The sequence below is a fragment of the Oncorhynchus clarkii genome, chromosome 2, assembly GCF_045791955.1.
Source record: "Oncorhynchus clarkii lewisi isolate Uvic-CL-2024 chromosome 2, UVic_Ocla_1.0, whole genome shotgun sequence".
NCBI classification, from domain to species: Eukaryota; Metazoa; Chordata; class Actinopteri; order Salmoniformes; family Salmonidae; genus Oncorhynchus; species Oncorhynchus clarkii.
This window is the reverse complement of record NC_092148.1, coordinates 59,405,875-59,425,257: the sequence shown is the minus strand read 5'-3', so window position 1 is coordinate 59,425,257 and position 19,383 is coordinate 59,405,875. Positions and strand designations below refer to the sequence as shown.

Genomic DNA, 19,383 nt, shown 5'->3' with positions numbered 1-19,383 from the left:
TCCTCCCCTCAGCAGCTTCCATTGGTGTTATATAATCTTATCTGGCAAATATAAGGACCATCAGTTCACCAGGAAAAGGAACCAAAATATATGTGCGGCAGTGAAATTTCACAGCATCACAGAGAACTATCAACAGTTTGAACTGTGAAGTATGTGAGCTTACTAGAGCAAAGAGTAAAATATGTATATGTGTTAAAGCAATTACCAATCACAAAATAAGACAGGTTGACCCAAGTCTATGGATTGAACCCATGTTGTGGTTACATGGTACCTGGTTACATTTAAATGCTGCAAACTAAGCAATAGGTACATCAGTTTGCTTGTGCTGCCATCTGCTGCTGTCCTTTCCTGAGTGTTGAAATTATATTAGTAGAGCCATATTTTGATAGAGGGCTTTTATTTTATTTCCACAAGATAATATACATTGGAGTATAAATAAACCTCCCCCTGTAAAATGAAAATGATTCCCAAAATGTCTTACTGTAGCTACAGCAGCCACATTTCTGGTTTGATGGGTACAGAAAGGGGGAATCCTTATTATATGCTGACATATAACCTACATAGGATCAATCACTAGAACTAGTTTAATTCAGGCACTGAGGAGAAGCACCTACGCAAATACCTGCATCCCAATAAGGCGTACATATTCAAAGCAAATAGGTATGATTTAGCAAAAGATTAAGAGAAATAAAGAAACAAAAAGTAGTTAATTTGATTGCTTAAAAAAAAAAACGACTGATAATTGTTCTCCCTGTACAGTATATAACTAACGCTTACATTATGTAAATTGTTACATTATGTCAAAGGATAATTTCTCATAGGAGTTAAGAAGAAGTAGTGTGTGTGGTGTCTTGACTTTCTTTGTGTTGTCAAACTGTGGAAAAGTTGGTATACATCAGAGCACTCATATTGATGGTCTGTTTGGTAGAAGAAGGCTTCCCCTTTACACTGTGTTGAAAATAACCTGTGTTTTACTCCTTCCATCTGACCGGTAGCGAATAGAAAACAAAATATATTAAATATAAAAACAAAGACAACCCCACATTTGAAATACAACACCCAATAAGTGCCAGGGGTCCACGCTTATAATACATGAATATGTCTGTTTTAAAACACCCCGTTCCACTATAGGATTTATATATTTTGTATAACCCTCCCATTCAAATATACATACAAAAAAAAAAATCTCAAGTGGCAATGTACCAAAATTCACAAGAACTAACCAACCAAGGGGAATATTTAAGGGAGCCCTGAAGGAGAGAAGACAAGAGTGAGAGACAGAAAGACTGATATGGGAGAGGGAAAACCAGAGGTGGGGAAAATAGATTGTTGTGCAACAGAGAAAGAGATGGACAGAGAGACAAAGGAGAGACCCATGCCTTCTCAGGTGGTATATTCAGCAACACAGTGTGAGTGTGTATATAAATAGAAGTGGGAATGGAAGTCAATAGGCTCATTAGGTCATCACGATAAGAACAGTTCGATAGAGTCACACAGCTCCCCGCTGTCTGTTCCCAAGCAGCTGTCAAGCCTACATCTGTCTCGCAAATACCCAAGATATATCTTCAGTTCCGCAACGCTGCCAACCTGCAACAAAAGTTTACAAAAAGTGTCATTGTTTATTTATATGAAAATCTTTGCCTATGACGTCACATAGATTGAAACATTCCATTCTGTTAATTTAGAAAGCCCTTTTGAAAAAACTGGCACGTAATCTAACATTGTCACCAACCTATAGAAGCACAAGTGTACCATACCAGCTCACAGGGATGGCTAATCTTTGAAAGTCTATCGGTTACTACATATTTAGTTAAAACAGTTTTCCATTTCTTCACACCTCACTTATGGAACAATTTTCAGAATACCCTACAGTTGAACACATCGGCGCATTCAGATTTTTGATAGAGAACCTCCTCAATGACGAATGTTGGTGTTCTTATAATTGTGTTTTTTTGTTGTGTTTCCTATGCTCCTGCATTGATTTTAGTAGCTGTGTAACTTTGTGTAATTGCTGCTGATTTTGTCATGCAGTTTTCCCTTGAAAAAGAGACCTTGGTCTCAATAGAGCTCCCTGCTTGAAAGGGTTAAACAAATAAATAATTTATTATAAACCGTCATTAATTGAATCATTATTTTTTAAAAGTGTTTTCTATAGTCCATGGAATATCACCTGCATAATTAAAAAGGGGGTCTATCAAAGCTCCAACACATCTAGCCAGAATCTACACTACTTCACAGTCTAAAATAATTTGAGAATAGCTTAGGTCGCCTTGTCATCATCACATTTCCTTATTTTAGAAAACAAGCCAAATGTCACACAGTAACCAGTTAAAGCAGCAGTGAAAGCTGGATTGTTAGTGTACCTGCGGGACAGCTGGTCCTCCTTCTCGTGCTGTGAGCGTGACGAGCTCTCTCCCAGTGAGGTGGCACCTGCAGGCACCTGGCTGAGCTGGTCCATCACCTCCAGACCACCCTCCTCTGCTATCTGGAGGATGAGGTCATCCACCTGGTCTTGGGGCGTGGTCAGCGTGGTGGCCGAGCTCATCGAGTCCTCCATCACCTACAGGATGGGAACAGTGAGTGGGTTTATGTTGTTTCACCATTAACACAACATATATGATTATCCAGAAAGGTACAGTAATACATTGTGAGATAGAGGGTTAAGTGAACAACAATGGTTAGTTAATTAGGAGTATAACAGTCGAGGAGGCCTAGTGAAATAGAGGTCTTGGGAAAGAATGTGACAAGTGAATAAGAGGTGAGTGAAGAAATGATTTAAATCGATTAGGAGTACAACAGTTATGCACATGAGGAATACTTTCTACAACTTGTGCCACTCACAGAGGTGTGAACATCCAGGTTCTGGACCTGTGTCTCAAACTTGTCAATGACAGCAGACACCTTCTGCAGGTCCATGGAACCCAGTGCCTTGTCGAGTGCCTTGGTGACCTGCGTCATATTCTTTGTGACCTAGGAGAAAAAAAGCCAGACAGGATCAGATAAGCAGAGAGCCACATAAGGTAGGACAGAGTACATGCTCATGAAAGTAGACAATATAGAAGATGGTAGAGATTGGGGGTCAAGAGAAATATGACATTGATGAGTAAGATACAATTGAATGATAGCACACTGTTATTATTAGGCAGAGAGAATAGACTCACCGCCTTCATAGCGACTGCAGTCTGGACCTTGGAGGCTACAGCATCAACTCGAGATGCCATGCGCAGCCAATTAAGGCCCTCGTTCTTCTTACGGATGGCATTCTCTGCATACACTCTGGCAACGTCCACATTCTTCAACTGAAGAGCCTGGTGAGACAAACAAACATCAAAAGTCACTTCAGTTGACTATGAAAACAAGTTCAGGGGCCATATGTGTAACAAGCATCTTAGAGTAAGAGTACTGATCTAGAATCAATCCCAAATCAGCACTCCTACTCAGAGTTTTGGCCCCTGGTCGTAAATCCTTTGGTCAGTAATGGACCAAGGCAGCCTGAACCATGATCATCCACTGCCACCTGCTGGGTAATGTGTAGCACACCTCTTTATTTGACCTGTCCAGTCAAACGCCAATAGAACACGATGCCTAATAATTATTATGTTAAAATGAGCTCCACTACGTCACCAAAAGTATGTGGACAGCACTTCAAATTAGTATATTCGGCTATTTCAGCCACACGTTGCTGACATGTCTATAAAATTGAGCATACAGCCATGCAATCTCAATAGACAAACATTGGCAGGGTTTCCATTGCCAAGCAGCCGCACAAAAGCCTAAGATCACCATGCGCAATGCCAAGTGTCGGCTGGAGTGGTGTAAAGACTGCCGCCATTGGACTCTGGAGCAGTGGAAACGCGTTCTCTGGAGTGATGAATCACACGTCACCAACTGGCAGTCTGGACAAATCTGGGTTTGGTGGACATCAGGAGAACGCTACCTGCCGAATGCATAGTGCCAACTGTAAAGTTTGGTGGAGGAGGAATAATTGTCTGGTGCTGTTTTTCCATGTTTCAGGCTAGGCATTTAGTTCCATTGAAGGAAAATCTTAAAGATACAGCATACAATGACATTCTAGATGATTCTGTGTTTCCAACAATTTGGAGAAGGCCCGTTCCTGTTTCGGCATGACAATGCCCCCATGCACAAAGCGAGGTCCATAGAGAAATGGTTTGTCGAGATAGGTGTGGAAGAACTTGACTGGCCTTCAGAGCCTTGACCTCAACCCCATCAAACACCTTTGGGATGAATTGGAACGCCGACTGCGAACCAGGGCTAATCGCTCCACATCAGTGCCCGACCTCACTAATGCTCATGGCTGAATGGAAGCAAGTCCCCACAGCAAATGTTCCAACATCTAGTGGAAAGCCTTCCCAGAAGAGGAAAAGCTGTTATACAGTGGCAGCAAAGGAGGGGACCAACTCCATATTAATGCCCATGATTTTGGTGTTTGACGAGCAGTGTAGTGTATTTAACGACACAAATTGTTTCAATATCCTCACGTTGTTTATACGCTATGGGGTTTACGGATCCTGCCTAGTCGTTTGAGTACTAGTATGAACAATACACTGATCCTACTTGAGCCTGATGAGCCTTACATTAAAAAAACATTTCATGACCCAAGCCCAAAAAATCCCAAATGATGGCGCAGTTATGCAATACCTATATGATAGGATATAGGCTACTGCACATTAAGCACAACAGAAAAACATAAATCCCACAAATGTAGCTCGTTACAGTGCCGTCTGGATAGTATTCAGACCCCTTGACTTTTTCCACATTTTGTTACATTATAGCCTTATTCTAAAATTGATTACATTTTTCCTAGCCAACGTGCTTCAACACCTACATTGCTTGCTGTTTGGGGTTTTAGGCCGGGTTTCTGTACAGCACTTTAAGATATCAGCTGATGTACGAAGGGCTATATAAATAACTTTGATTTGATTCAATATAAATTTTCCCTCATCAACCTACACACAATAAGCCATAATGACAAAGCAAAAACACGTTTCTAGAAATGTTTGCAAACGTATGAAATATAAAACAAAAATACCTTATTTCCATAATTATTCAGACATTTTGCTATGAGACTGGAAATTGATCTCAGGTGCATCCTGTTTGAATTGATCATCTTTGAGATGTTTCTACAACTTGGAGTCCACCTGTGGTAAATTCAATTGATTGGACATGATTTGGAAAGGCACACATCTGACTATATAAGGTCCCACAGTTGACAGTGCATGTCAGAGCAAAAAAATAGGTTGAAGAAATTGTCCGTAGAGCTCCGAGACAGGATTGTGTCGAGGCAGATCTGGAGAAGCGTACCAAAAACGTTTCTGCAGCATTGAAGGTTCCCAAGAACACAGTGGCCTCCATCATTCTTAAAATGGAAGAAGTTTGGAATCACCAGGACTCTTCCTAGAGCTGGCCGCCCGGCCAAACTGAGCAATCGGGGGAGAAGGACCTTGGTCAGGGAGGTGACCAAGAACCCGATGCTCACTCTGACAGAGCTCTAGAGTTCCACTGTGGAGATGGGAGAACCTCCCAGAAAGACAACCATCTCTGCAGCACTCCACCAATCAGGCCTTTATGGTAGAGTTTTTTACTCCTCAGTAAAAAAAGGCACATGACAACCTGCTCCAGAGTGATCAGGACCTCAGACTGGGGCAAAGGTTCACCGTCCAACAGGACAATGCAGGAATGTCTTAGGGACAATTCTCTGAAAGTCCTTGAGTGGCCCAGCCAGAGCCTGGACTTCAACCCGATCGAACATCTCTGGAGAGATCTGAAAATAGCTGTGCAGCAACGCTCCCCTTTCAACCTGACAAAGCTTGAGAGGATCTGCAGAGAGGAATGGGAGAAACTCCCCAAAATACAGGTGTGCCAAGCTTGCAGTGTCATACCCGCATTATCTACCAAGAGAATTCTCTTTGATTATAATCACAGCCGTATATATCCCCCCCCAAGCAGACACATCGATGGCTCTGAACGAACTTTATTTAACTCTCTGCAAACTGGAAACAATTTATCCGGAGGCTGCATTCATTGTAGCTGGGGATTTTAACAAGGCTAATCTGAAAACAAGACTCCCCAAATTTTATCAGCATATCGATTGCGCAACCAGGGGAGGAAAGACCTTGGACCATTGTTACTCTAACTTCCGCGACGCATATAAGGCCCTGCCCCGCCCCCCTTTCGGAAAAGCTGACCACGACTCCATTTTGTTGATCCCTGCCTACAGACAGAAACTAAAACAAGAGGCTCCCACGCTGAGGTCTGTCCAACGCTGGTCCGACCAAGCTGACTCCACACTCCAAGACTGCTTCCATCACGTGGACTGGGACATGTTTCGTATTGCGTCAGATAACAACATTGACGAATACGCTGATTCGGTGTGCGAGTTCATTAGAACGTGCGTTGAAGATGTCGTTCCCATAGCAACGATTAAAACATTCCCTAACCAGAAACCGTGGATTGATGGCAGCATTCGTGTGAAACTGAAAGCGCGAACCACTGCTTTTAATCAGGGCAAGGTGTCTGGTAACATGACCGAATACAAACAGTGCAGCTATTCCCTCCGCAAGGCTATCAAACAAGCTAAGCGCCAGTACAGAGACAAAGTAGAATCTCAATTCAACGGCTCAGACACAAGAGGCATGTGGCAGGGTCTACAGTCAATCACGGACTACAGGAAGAAACCCAGCCCAGTCACGGACCAGGATGTCTTGCTCCCAGGCAGACTAAATAACTTTTTTGCCCGCTTTGAGGACAATACAGTGCCACTGACACGGCCTGCAACGAAAACATGCGGTCTCTCCTTCACTGCAGCCGAGGTGAGTAAGACATTTAAACGTGTTAACCCTCGCAAGGCTGCAGGCCCAGATGGCATCCCCAGCCGCGCCCTCAGAGCATGCGCAGACCAGCTGGCCGGTGTGTTTACGGACATATTCAATCAATCCCTATACCAGTCTGCTGTTCCCACATGCTTCAAGAGGGCCACCATTGTTCCTGTTCCCAAGAAAGCTAAGGTAACTGAGCTAAATGACTACCGCCCCGTAGCACTCACATCCGTCATCATGAAGTGCTTTGAGAGACTAGTCAAGGACCATATCACCTCCACCCTACCTGACACCCTAGACCCACTCCAATTTGCTTACCGCCCAAATAGGTCCACAGACGATGCAATCTCAACCACACTGCACACTGCCCTAACCCATCTGGACAAGAGGAATACCTATGTGAGAATGCTGTTCATCGACTACAGCTCGGCATTCAACACCATAGTACCCTCCAAGCTCGTCATCAAGCTCGAGACCCTGGGTCTCGACCCCGCCCTGTGCAACTGGGTACTGGACTTCCTGACGGGCCGCCCCCAGGTGGTGAGGGTAGGCAACAACATCTCCTCCCCGCTGATCCTCAACACTGGGGCCCCACAAGGTTGCGTTCTGAGCCCTCTCCTGTACTCCCTGTTCACCCACGACTGCGTGGCCACGCACGCCTCCAACTCAATCATCAAGTTTGCGGACGACACAACAGTGGTAGGCTTGATTACCAACAACGATGAGACGGCCTACAGGGAGGAGGTGAGGGCCCTCGGAGTGTGGTGTCAGGAAAACAACCTCACACTCAACGTCAACAAAACTAAGGAGATGATTGTGGACTTCAGGAAACAGCAGAGGGAACACCCCCCTATCCACATCGATGGAACAGTAGTGGAGAGGGTAGCAAGTTTTAAGTTCCTCGGCATACACATCACAGACAAACTGAATTGGTCCACTCACACAGACAGCATCGTGAAGAAGGCGCAGCAGCGCCTCTTCAACCTCAGGAGGCTGAAGAAATTCGGCTTGTCACCAAAAGCACTCACAAACTTCTACAGATGCACAATCGAGAGCATCCTGGCGGGCTGTATCACCGCCTGGTATGGCAACTGCACCGCCCTCAACCGTAAGGCTCTCCAGAGGGTAGTGAGGTCTGCACAACGCATCACCGGGGGCAAACTACCTGCCCTCCAGGACACCTACACCCCCCGATGTCACAGGAAGGCCATAAAGATCATCAAGGACATCAACCACCCGAGCCACTGCCTGTTCACCCCGCTATCATCCAGAAGGCGAGGTCAGTACAGGTGCATCAAAGCTGGGACCGAGAGACTGAAAAACAGCTTCTATCTCAAGGCCATCAGACTGTTAAACAGCCACCACTAACACTGAGTGGCTGCTGCCAACACACTGACACTGACTCAACTCCAGCCACTTTAATAATGGGAATTGATGGGAAATGATGTAAATGTATCACTGGCCACTTTAAACAATGCTACCTTATATAAATGTTGCTTACCCTACATTATTCATCTCATACGCATACGTATATACTGTACTCTATATCATCGACGGTATCCTTATGTAATACATGTATCACTAGCCACTTTATACTATACTATGCCACTTTGTTTACATACTCATCTCATTTGTACATACTGTACCCGATACCATCTACTGTATCTTGCCTATGCTGCTCTGTACCATCACTCATTCATATATCCTTATGTACATATTCTTTATCCCCTTACACTGTGTACAAGACAGTAGTTTTGGAATTGTTAGTTAGATTACTTGTTATTACTGCATTGTCGGAACTAGAAGCACAAGCATTTCGCTACACTCGCATTAACATCTGCTAACCATGTGTATGTGACAAATAAAATTTGATTTGATTTGATTTGATTTGAAGACTCGAGGCTGTAATCACTGCCAAAGGTGCTTCAACAAAATACTGTGTAAAGGGTCTGAATACTTATGTAAATGTAATATTTCAGTGTATTTTAATACAAGTATTTGCTTTGTTATTATGGGGTATTGTGTTTAAATTGATGAGGGAAAAATCTATTTTAGAATAAGCCTGTAACTTAACAAAATGTGGAAAAAGTCAAGGGGTCTGAATACTTTCCGAAAGCACTTTATTTGCTCTCTTGGGCAAATAACTGAAACTAGCTCCAGTAGGCTAATATTTTTGAGTGTGAACTGTATTACTGTATGCTATTATATGGACTGGAATTACGCACATTGTTCAAACAATGATAAAGCAGGGAGAGAATGTTATTCTGGTGCAGCTGATGCGGCCTATGAAGTTACAAGTATAGGCTAGACATTTGATCTTTAAATATAATGAGGCATATTTGCATAAGTAGTGGCTGAAGCATATATACATCTTCCATAATATTTCCCCTAATGTTATTAGCCTACCCCCCCTTTCTCTCTCTATTGTTGCATCATTCCTTCCTTGCTTTGACTGCATGGGCCTCCAATAGCTAAGGAACGCATTAATTAGCTAAATATAAAAGGTTAATACTGAATTGAATTTATTACCTGAAAGAGGTAGGCTAGGTTAGGACATCTATACATGTCTTTTTCTAGGACATCTATACTCAGCAAAAAAATAAACGTCCCTTTTTCAGGACGTCTTTCAAAGGTAATTCGTAAAAATCCAAATAACTTCACAGATCTTCATTGTAAATGGTTTAAACACTGCTTCACATGCTTGTTCAATGAACCATGAACAATTAATGAACATGCACCTGTGGAATGGTCGTTAAGACACTAACAGCTTACAGACGGTAGGCAATTAAGGTCACAGTTCTGAAAACTTAGGAGGCCTTTCTACTGACTCTGAAAAACACCAAAAGAAAGATGCCCAGACTGTCCAGAATAGGCTGAGAGAGGCTGGACTGAGGGCTTGTAGGCCTGTTGTAAGGCAGGTCCTCACCAGACTTCACCAGCAACAACGTCACCTATGGGCACAAACCCACCATCGCTGGACCAGACAGGACTGTCAAAAAGTGCTCTTCACTGACAAATCGCTGTTTTGTCTCACCAGGGGTGATGGTCGGATTCGCATATATCGTCGAAGGAATGAGCGTTACACCGAGGCCTGTACTCTGGAGCGGGATCAATTTGGAGGTGGAGGGTCCGTCATGGTCTGGGGCGGTGTGTCACAGCATCATCGGACTGAGCTTGTTTTCATTACAGGCAATCTCAACGCTGTGCATTACAGGGAAGACATCCTCCTCCCTAGTGTGTTACCCTTCCTGCAGGCTCATCCTGACATCACCTTCCAGCATGACAATGCCACCAGCCATACTGCTCGTTCTGTGCATGATTTCCTGCAAGACAGGAATGTCAGTGTTCTGCCATGGCCAGCGAAGAGCCGGATCTCAATCCCATTGAGCACGTCTGGGACCTGTTGGATCGGAGGGTGAGGGCTAGGGCCATTCCCCCCCAGAAATGTCCGGGAACTTGCAGGTGCCTTGGTGGAAGAGCGGGGTAACATTTCACAGCAAGAACTGGCAAATCTGGTGCAGTCCAGGAGATGCACTGCAGTACTTAATGCAGCTGGTGGCCACACCAGATACTGATTTACTTTTGTTCAGGGACATATTATTCAATTTCTGTTAGTCACATGTCTGTGGAACTTGTTCAGTTTTTGTCTGTTGTTGAATCTTGTTATGTTCATATAAATATTTACACATGTTAAGTTTGCTGAAAATAAATGCAGTTGACAGTGAGAGGATGTTTCCTTTTTTGCTGAGTTTATTTATAGGGCTATATATCAATCTAGAACAAGAATATCAATTTGAATGGAGTTGATGAAAATGGAGACTGCGAGAGTGCTAGCGCATGCTCTGATTTAAAGCAACGATATTAAAGTGATAGGCTGTTTTAAAAAACTCTGCTGCTGCAATAAATAAGATATTCTCAATTAAAAATATGGTGACCCCCAAACGCCAGATGGAGATGGGTAAATTAGATGCTAATTTGGTCTTTACATTACTGTAGCATAGACTATGCTGCAGAAAATGCAGGCCTACCTGTCACAAGAGAAAGAAAAAAAAGTCACCATGATGAGATGATAGGTTTACATGCATTGTGAACTGCGCTCCATACTGAGATGGGCTCTGGCCCCACCCTAAGCATTGATGATTCAACATGCAGAGGCAGTAAAGAAACCAGATTTAGACATTGCATATAATTTAACAGTTCCATTTCATGCCATTTTGTTGATATATATAATTGATGGATTTTTCCCAGTTATTTATCCAGGGAAAAGGGAGTAGAATAGCAGGTAACCCGGTTCCTGCCATTCAACACTAATACCCATAACTGGGGTCGTGTTCAGTAGGGAACAGTGTACACCACATAGCAAAACGTTTTGCAGAAAAAAACTAAAATCTGTTCAGGCAGTACCTTCACACGTAAAAATATTTTCTCCTTACTGCACACAACTGTTTACTAGCCTACATTTGTCTCCCAGAAAGCACACTCTTACTGACCTTTTTAACTTTGGCTTGCTCAGATTTTGAATCCTTCTCTGCCTTTTTGGCAAGTTTCTCAAGCTGTTTTGCTGTAAACTGTAAAAGAGAGAAGTATTAGTAGACATTTCAGATGTGTAAAAAAATAAACGTATGGATGTGTTTACTTAAACTTCACAAATGTAATGCATATTTCTTACATACCTTCAGTTGGAAGAGTGTGTCTGAAATAAAGAAATAAAAAAAATAGGATGAGAGGGGTGATAGATACAGCCGAGTGAATTGGGCGTACCTTACTTAGCACTAACATTGTGCAATGACAATATGACAGAGTGAGGGTAGTGAGCTCTGTGTCCAAATCATAGAATTGTATAGGGCGTCAATGCTTTCTGATCACTGTAAACTATACTGTACTCCCATGGCGATAACGTACGTAATGATAGCTAACTACCTCCCATTGAATAAATTAAAGTGGGGAGTAGCTAATTAACTAGCTAACGTTAGACAGCTATCTAGGTTTACAGACAGTTAAGCAAAATAATCTCTCCAATAATAACCATGTAATGTTAACTTACTCGTCTGAACCTTCCTTCTTTGAACTAGTCTTAGTTTCTGGTGACATCTGACATAGCAGCAGGTATCTTAGTTAGCTATTAAAAACGTGTATATTTGGTAAAACATAATAACATTCATTAATAAAGGCATTTCACTGTACATGTGGCTGTGGTATTACAACTTGAAAACGTGATTTAGCTCACCGACTGGTTTCCAAGCTTTGTGCTAGCTTATGTCGGCTAGCTAGCGCGACATAGTTAAAAATAAGATGACAACCTCGTCATATCAAAAGTCGAAAACGACTTACCATCCATGTCCGCATGTATTTGAGTTCCACTTCACCTAAAAAAATGTTTTACTTTGCAAATGAGCTAATTGCCCTATTGTATAGATGTCCGTGTATGACGACACTCTTCCTGGTTCAGAACGGATCACGTGAGATAGGCGTTTCTGTTGCTGAAGCCAAATAGGAAGAGGCCATTATTGGCAGTCACATGACATGATGTTGATTTTTTTTTTAGTCCCTTGTCGTCCAGATGTTAATGCGAGTGTAACGAAATTCTTGTGCTTTTAGTTCCCGACAGTGCAGTAATATCTAACAAGTAATCTTACAGTTCCACAACAACTACCTTATACACACAAATGTAAAGGGATGGAATAGGAATATGTAAATATAAATATATGGATGAGCAATTGCCAAGTGGCATAGGCAAGATGCAATAGATGTTATAAAATACAGTATATACACATGAGATGAGTAATGTAAGATATGTAAACATTATTAAAGTTACATTATTTAAAGTGACTAGTGATCCATTTATTAAAGTGGCCAATGATTTGAGTCTGTATGTAGGCAGCAGCCTCACAGTGTTAGTAATGGCTGTTTAACAGTCTGATGACTTTGAGATAGACGCTGTTTTTCAGTCTCCCGGTCCCAGCTTTGATGCAACTGTACTGACCTCGCCTTCTGGATGGTAGCAGAGGGAAACGGGCAGTGGCTCCGGTTGTTGTTGTCCTTGATGATCTTTTTGGCCTTCCGTGACATCGGGTGCTGTAGGTGTCCTGGAGGGCAGGTAGTTTACCCCCGGTGATGAGTTGTGCAGACCACACCACCTTCTGGAGAGCCTTGCGGTTGAGTACAGTGCAGTTGCCGTACCAGGCAGTGATACAGCCCGACAGGATGCTCTCAATTGTGCATCTGTAAAAGTTTGTGGTGACAAGCCACATTTCTTCAGCCTCCTGAGGTTATGTGTGGGTGGACGATTTCAGTTTTTCCATGATGTGTACGGCGAGGAACTTAAACTTTCCACCTTCTCCACTACTGTCCCGTCGATGTGGATAGGGGGGTGCTCCCTCCGCTGTCTCCTGAAGTCCAAGATCATCTACTTTGTTTTGTTGACGTTGAGTGAGAGGTTGTTTTCCTGATACCACTCTCCGAGTGACCTCACCTCCACCCTGTAGGCTGTCTTGTCGTTTTGGAAATCAAGCCCACTACTGTTGTCTCATCTGCAAACTTGATGATTGAGTTGGAGGCGTGCATGGCCACGCAGTCATGGGTGAACAAGGAGAACAGGAGGGGGCTGAGCACGCACCCTTGTGTGGCCCGCGTGTTGAGGATCAGTGAAGTGGAGATGTTGTTTCCTACCTTCACCACCTGGGGGCGGCCCGTCAGAAAGTCCAGGACTCAATTGCACAGTGCGGGGTTGAGACCCATGGCCTCAAGCTTAATGATGAGCTTGGAGGGTACTATGGTGTTGAATGCTAAGCTGTAGTCAATGAACAGCATTCTTACATAGGTATTCCTCTTGTCCAGATGGGATAGGGCAGTATGCAGTGTGATGGTGATTGTATCGTCTGTGGATCAGTTGGGGCGGTATGCAAACTGAAGTGGGTCTAGGGTGGCAGGTAAGGTGGAGGTGATATGATCCTTCACTAGTCTCTCAAAGCACTTCATGATGATTGAAGTGAGTGCTACGGAGTCGTTTAGAAGTGAGTGCTACGTAGTCGTTTAGTTCAGTTATCTTTGCCTTCTTGAGTACAGGAACAATGGTGGACATCTTGAAGCATTTGGGGACAACAGTCCCGCAGTCCTTGGTAGCGGACCGTGTCGGTGGCACTATATATTATTCTCAAAGCGGGCAAAACGTGTTTAGTTTGTTTGGAAGCAACACGTAGGTGTCGTGACGTGGCTGGTTTTCTTTTTGTAGTCCGTAATTGCCTGTAAACCCTGCCACATATGTCTCATGTCTGAGCCTTTGAATTGCGACTCCCCTTTGTTTCTATACCTACGTTTCGCTTGTTTGATTGCCTTGCGGAGGGAATAACTACACTGTTTATATTCAGCCATATTCCCAGACATCTTTCCATGGTTGAATGAGGTGGTTCGTGCTTTCAGTTTTGCGCAAATGCCACCATCTATCCACGGTTTCTGGTAAGGCTAGGTTTTAATAGTCACAGTTGGTACAACATCTCCAATGCACTTCCTTATAAACTCACTCACCCAGTCAGCATATAAATCGATGTTATTCTCTGAGGCTTCCCGGAACGTTTCCCAGTCTGCGTGATCAAAACAATCATGAAGCGTGGATTCCGATTGGTCAGACCAGCGTTAAATGGTTCTGGTCACGGGTAAATCCTGTTTGAGTTTCTGCCGGTAGGACGGTAGGAACAAAATGGAGTCATGGTCGGATTTTCCAAAGGGAGGGCAGTCGAGGTATCTGCTGTGACTATAATCGAAGATAATGTGGTCGGCATTTGATTGTAAGGAATTCTAGGTCAGGTGAACAGAAGGAATTGTATGTTGTTATGATTACACCATGAGTCGTTAATCATTAGGGCATACACCCACGCCCTTCTTCTTACCAGAGAGATGTTTGTTTCTGTAAGCGCGACGCATGAAAAAATCCTGTGTCTGTACCAGCTCTGACAACATATCCCAGAGAGAGCCATGTTCTGTGAAACAGAGGATGTTACAATCTCTGATGTCTCTCTGGAAGGCAAACCTTGCCCTAATTTCATCCACCTTGTTGTCTAGAGACTGGACTTTGGCACGCCTTCGAAGTCTGACCAGGAGGCCGCTCCGTCTACCTCTCCTGTGGCGACGTTGTTTTGTGTTGGCCTCTGGGATTAGATCCAATTTCCCTGGTGTGTATATATCCCTGTGTTTCCTGTCTCTCTGTGCCAGTTCATCTTGTATGCCTTTCAAGTCAACCAGCGTTTTTCCCGTACTCCTGCTTTTATTCTGTTTTGCTAATCCTCCCTTTCCTGTTTAATAGACTCCGTAACCGCCTGCCTGACTCTTCTGCCAGCCCTGACCTCGAGCCTGCCTGCCACTCTGTACCTCCTGGACTCTGAACTAGTTTTGACCTTTTGCCTGTCCACGACCATTCTCTTGCCTACCCCTTTTGGATTGTTTACAGTTTTTTTTCAATTGCTAAAACACTAAAACCCATTGGCTAAACAAAGTTCTCAGTTGCCTGGGTTCATTTAGCTAATTATGCAGTCTGTTGTCAATACCTTAAACCATTTCACATGGTAAAACTCAATTTGCAGATCTCACTTAGACTTTTCAGCAAAACTCTAAACACATTCTCATTCTCAAAACACAATCTACACTCTAATGCACATGTCATCCATACTGGTAAACACAAGTGGCAACAATCAAATACAAATAGAGAACACATGTCATTGATTCAACACAACCAGAGAGAGAGAGCGAGTGAGAGAGAGAGAGAGAGAGAGAGAGAGAGAGAGAGAGATACTCTGGACTGTGGTGAGACATCATCAACAGGAGAAAGAGCAGGATCTGGATAACAGAGCACTAGAAGAGAAGGTGAGAGTGCTGGAGGAGAAGGTGAGAAAGATGAGGTGTGACAGAGAACAACCAATTAGAAAGCTGGCCACACCCGCAGAAAAGCCAACAAACAGCACATCTCAGATCCTGACCAAAGTCTCGACACCACAGCAGAACAGTTCACCCCAGACCCTGGCCATAGCCTCGACATAACAGCAGGACAGACAAATGAAGAACTCCAAGCCCAGGGGACCCCACCCCCTCTAACCACTCCCATGTTAGCCCCCCTTGGTCCCTTGGTCAGGGAGGTGACCAACAACCCTATGGACACTGATAGAGCTCCAGAGTTCCTCTGTGGAGATGGGAGAACCTTCCAAAAGGACAACCATCTCTGCAGCACTCAACCAATCAGGCCTTTATGGTAGAGTGGCCAGACAGAAGACACTCCTCAGTAAAAAGCACATGACATCCTGCTTGGAGTTTGCCTAAAGGCATCTAAAGGATTCTCAGACCATGAGAAACAAGATTCTCTGGTCTGATGAAACCAAGATTGAACTCTTTGGCCTGAATGCCAAGTCTCACGTCTGGAAGAAACCTGGCACCATCCCTACAGTGAAGCATGGTGGTGGCAGCATCATGCTGTGGGTATGTTTTTCAGCGGCATGGACTGGGAGACTAGTCAGAATCGAAAGACGAACGGAGCCAAGTACAGAGAGATCCTTGATGAAAACCTGCTCCAGGACCTCAGACTGGGGCGAAGGTACACCTTCCAACAGGACAATGACCCTAAGCATACAGCCAAGACAATGCAGGAGTGGCCTAGGGACAAGTCTCTGAATGTCCTTGAGTGGCCCAGCCAGAGCCTGGACTTCAACCCGATCTGACATTTCTGGAGAGACCTGAGAATAGCTGTGCAGTGATGCTCCCCATCCAAACTGACACAGATTGACAGGATCTGCAGAGAAGAATGGGAGAAACTCACCAAATACAGGTGTGCCAAGAACCCAAGAAGACTCAAGGCTGTTATCGCTGCCAAAGGTGCTTCAACAAAGCACTGAGTAAAGGGTCTGAATACTTACGTAAATGTGATGTACACAGTACCAGCATAATGTTTGGACACACCTTCTCATTCAAGGATTTTTCTTAATTTTTGACATGGTCTACATTGTAGAATTATAGTGAAGGCATCAAAACTATGAAATAACAGATATGGAATCATGTATTAACCAAAAAAGTGTTAAACAAATCCAAATGTATTTTATATTTGAGATTTTTCAAAGTAGCCACTCTTCACGTTGATGACAGCTTTGCACACTCGTGGCATTCTCTCAAGAAAAACCCTTGAATGAGAGGTGTGTTCAAAGTTTTGACTAGTGCTGTATATACATTTGCAAAAATGTAAAAATATATATAAATATAAATATATATATATTTGTCATTATTAAGATCACGGACTAGGCACCTGAATGCCTATTTTCCTGTCCCCTGTGGTTGAGAGTTCTGTGGTTGCCCTTCAGCCCAACATCCCAGAGGTATACTAGGACCTGCGGGAGATATTTTCCAAAACCTGGGCCACCTGTCTCCCTCCTCATCGCACCTAGGACTGTGCCATCAACCTGCTTGCAGGCTCCCCCGTGCAGACGCATCTACTCTTTATCGGTGGCTGAAACCAAGGTCATGGGAGAGTACATCTATGAGGCGCTCCAACAAGGTTTCATCCGCACGTCCACCTCTCCTGCATCTGCAGGCTTTTTCTTTGTGGCTAAGAAGGATGGAGGTTTTACGGATGTGTATTGATTACAGAGGACTGAATGAGATCACCACCAAGTACCGATACCCTCTCCCGTTGGTGCCGGCAGCCATAGAACAGCTCCGTGGGGCCCGGGTCTTTACCAAATTGGACCTGCGGAGTGCATACAATCTCATCTGCATCCGAGAGGGGGATGAATGAAAGACAGCATTGTACATGATGTCTGGTCACTACTAGTACTTGGTGATGCCTTTTGGTTTAGCCAATGCTCCGTCAGTGTTCCAGGGATTTGTCAATGCAGTGTTCTGGGACATGCTCGGATGTCAGGTGGTCATGTATATCAACGACATCCTGGTCTTCTTGGCTACCTTTCGAGGATCACATCACTCACGTCCGAGTAGCGGTTACAGCGGTTTTTGGGATTTGTCAACTTCTACCGCCGTTTCATCAGGAACTTTAGCTCCATCGCCTCTCCTCTCACCTCTCTCCTCAAGGGTGGTCCCCGTAGGTGTGGAGTCCAGCAGCTGATGAGGACTTATGTCCTATTGCTCAAACACCCAGATCCCATGCTACCCTTTGTTGAGAGATGGATGCTTCAGAGGTGGGCGTGGGGGCTGTTCTGTCTCCATGAAAAGGTAATCCACAAAAATGTTATTACTCTAAGAAACTGTACCCTGCAGACAGGAATGATGACTTTGGCGATTGAGGGCTCCTGGCGGTGAAGTTGGCATTAGAGGAGTGGAGACACTGGCTGGAGGGCACCAAGGACCCATTTGTCAGCCTCATCAACCATCGGAACCTGGAGTACATACGGACAGCGAGGAGGCTGAATCCGCGCCAAGCAAGGTGGGCCTTTTCTTTACTAGATTTGACTTCACACTGACCTATCGCCCAGGTTCAAGGAACACCAAAATCGATGCCCTGTCCTGTCTCTACGATTTCACCCATATTTCCCTCCTCTCGTGCCGTAGCCCCTGTGTTCTGGGACATATATGTGGACATATATGCCTGCCCTGCAAGAAGCTGAGCCCCCGGTTTGTGGGGCCGTTCAAGGTTCTCCGGAGGGTCAATGAGGTGACGTATAGATTACAGCTCCCCTCTGACTACCGTATCTCACCCTCCTTCTTAGGCCGGTGGTTCCTGGTCCCCTGGCTGAGGTTGTCTCCCACGACACCCCTCTATTTTCCCCCGCCCCCCAAAATGTTGAGGGAGGTCCCGCCTCTACCGTCTGATCTCTACTGGACTCCCGACGTTGTGGGGGTCGGCTCCAGTACCTGGTGGACTTGGAGGGGTACGATCCAGAGGAGCCGTGTTGGCTTCCGGTGGAGGACATTCTGGATCCCAACATCATCTGTTAATTACATCTTCGTTGTCCGCTCCTCATTCTCGGGGCCGTCCCTCTGGCAGGCATTGTCCTGATCCTGGAGCAGTGCGTCCAGGGTAGATTGGGGGTACTGTCACATCTACCTTCTCTCCGGCTTTCGACGTCGCCGGTTTAATAACCACTGGTCCTGGCATCTATCATTACGCGCACCTGAAGGCACACCTGGACTCCATTACCTTACTCATTAACGCCCCTATATCTGGCACTCCCTTAGGTTCATTCCCCAGGCAATATTGTTTATGTTCCATGTTCAGACGCTACTCCTATGTTGTATCGTTCTTTGTTTTATTAAACTTACCTGCTTCTCGACTCCCATCATCTACGTTACAGGGGGAAAAAATACATTTTTTTAATACATTTTAGAATAAAGCTGTAATATAACAAAATGTGGAAAAATTCAAGGGGTCTGAATACTTTCCGAATGCACTGTATGGACATGTTTACTACTACACATAGAATATGTGCCTGGTTGTAAAAACATGTTAATTGTCATAAAAATGCATGTGCATAGCGGTAATTATTCAAATGGATGGGGTAATAGTAGCCATGAAAAATGTACCAAATTGTCATACTTGAGTCAAAGTAAAGATACCTTA

General features: G+C 44.3%; 1 protein-coding gene across 1 annotated transcript; it reads right to left on the bottom strand.

Annotated features, from left to right (window-relative positions):
• Positions 1 to 380: 380 nt before the first annotated feature.
• On the bottom strand, positions 381 to 12,306 carry LOC139370899 (charged multivesicular body protein 1a-like). Its single transcript, XM_071110770.1, has 7 exons — positions 12,168 to 12,306; positions 11,510 to 11,529; positions 11,327 to 11,404; positions 3,162 to 3,308; positions 2,842 to 2,970; positions 2,364 to 2,560; positions 381 to 1,587 (listed from the first exon to the last, which is right to left on the bottom strand). Exons 1-7 carry the CDS (start codon positions 12,172 to 12,174, stop codon positions 1,566 to 1,568), a joined length of 600 nt encoding a protein of 199 aa, XP_070966871.1. The 5' UTR covers positions 12,175 to 12,306; the 3' UTR covers positions 381 to 1,565.
• Positions 12,307 to 19,383: the final 7,077 nt, after the last annotated feature.

What these genes read in the sequence shown, in the direction of transcription:
- LOC139370899 (XM_071110770.1), bottom strand. An exon ending in AGCAAGCCAAAGTTAAAAAG is followed by an intron (nt 3,309 to 11,326) that starts GTCAGTAAGAGT and finishes TTGTCTCACCAG; the next exon opens with GCTCTTCAGTTGAAGAATGT. An exon ending in ACCTGGATGTTCACACCTCT is followed by an intron (nt 2,561 to 2,841) that starts GTGAGTGGCACA and finishes CCCATCCTGTAG; the next exon opens with GTGATGGAGGACTCGATGAG.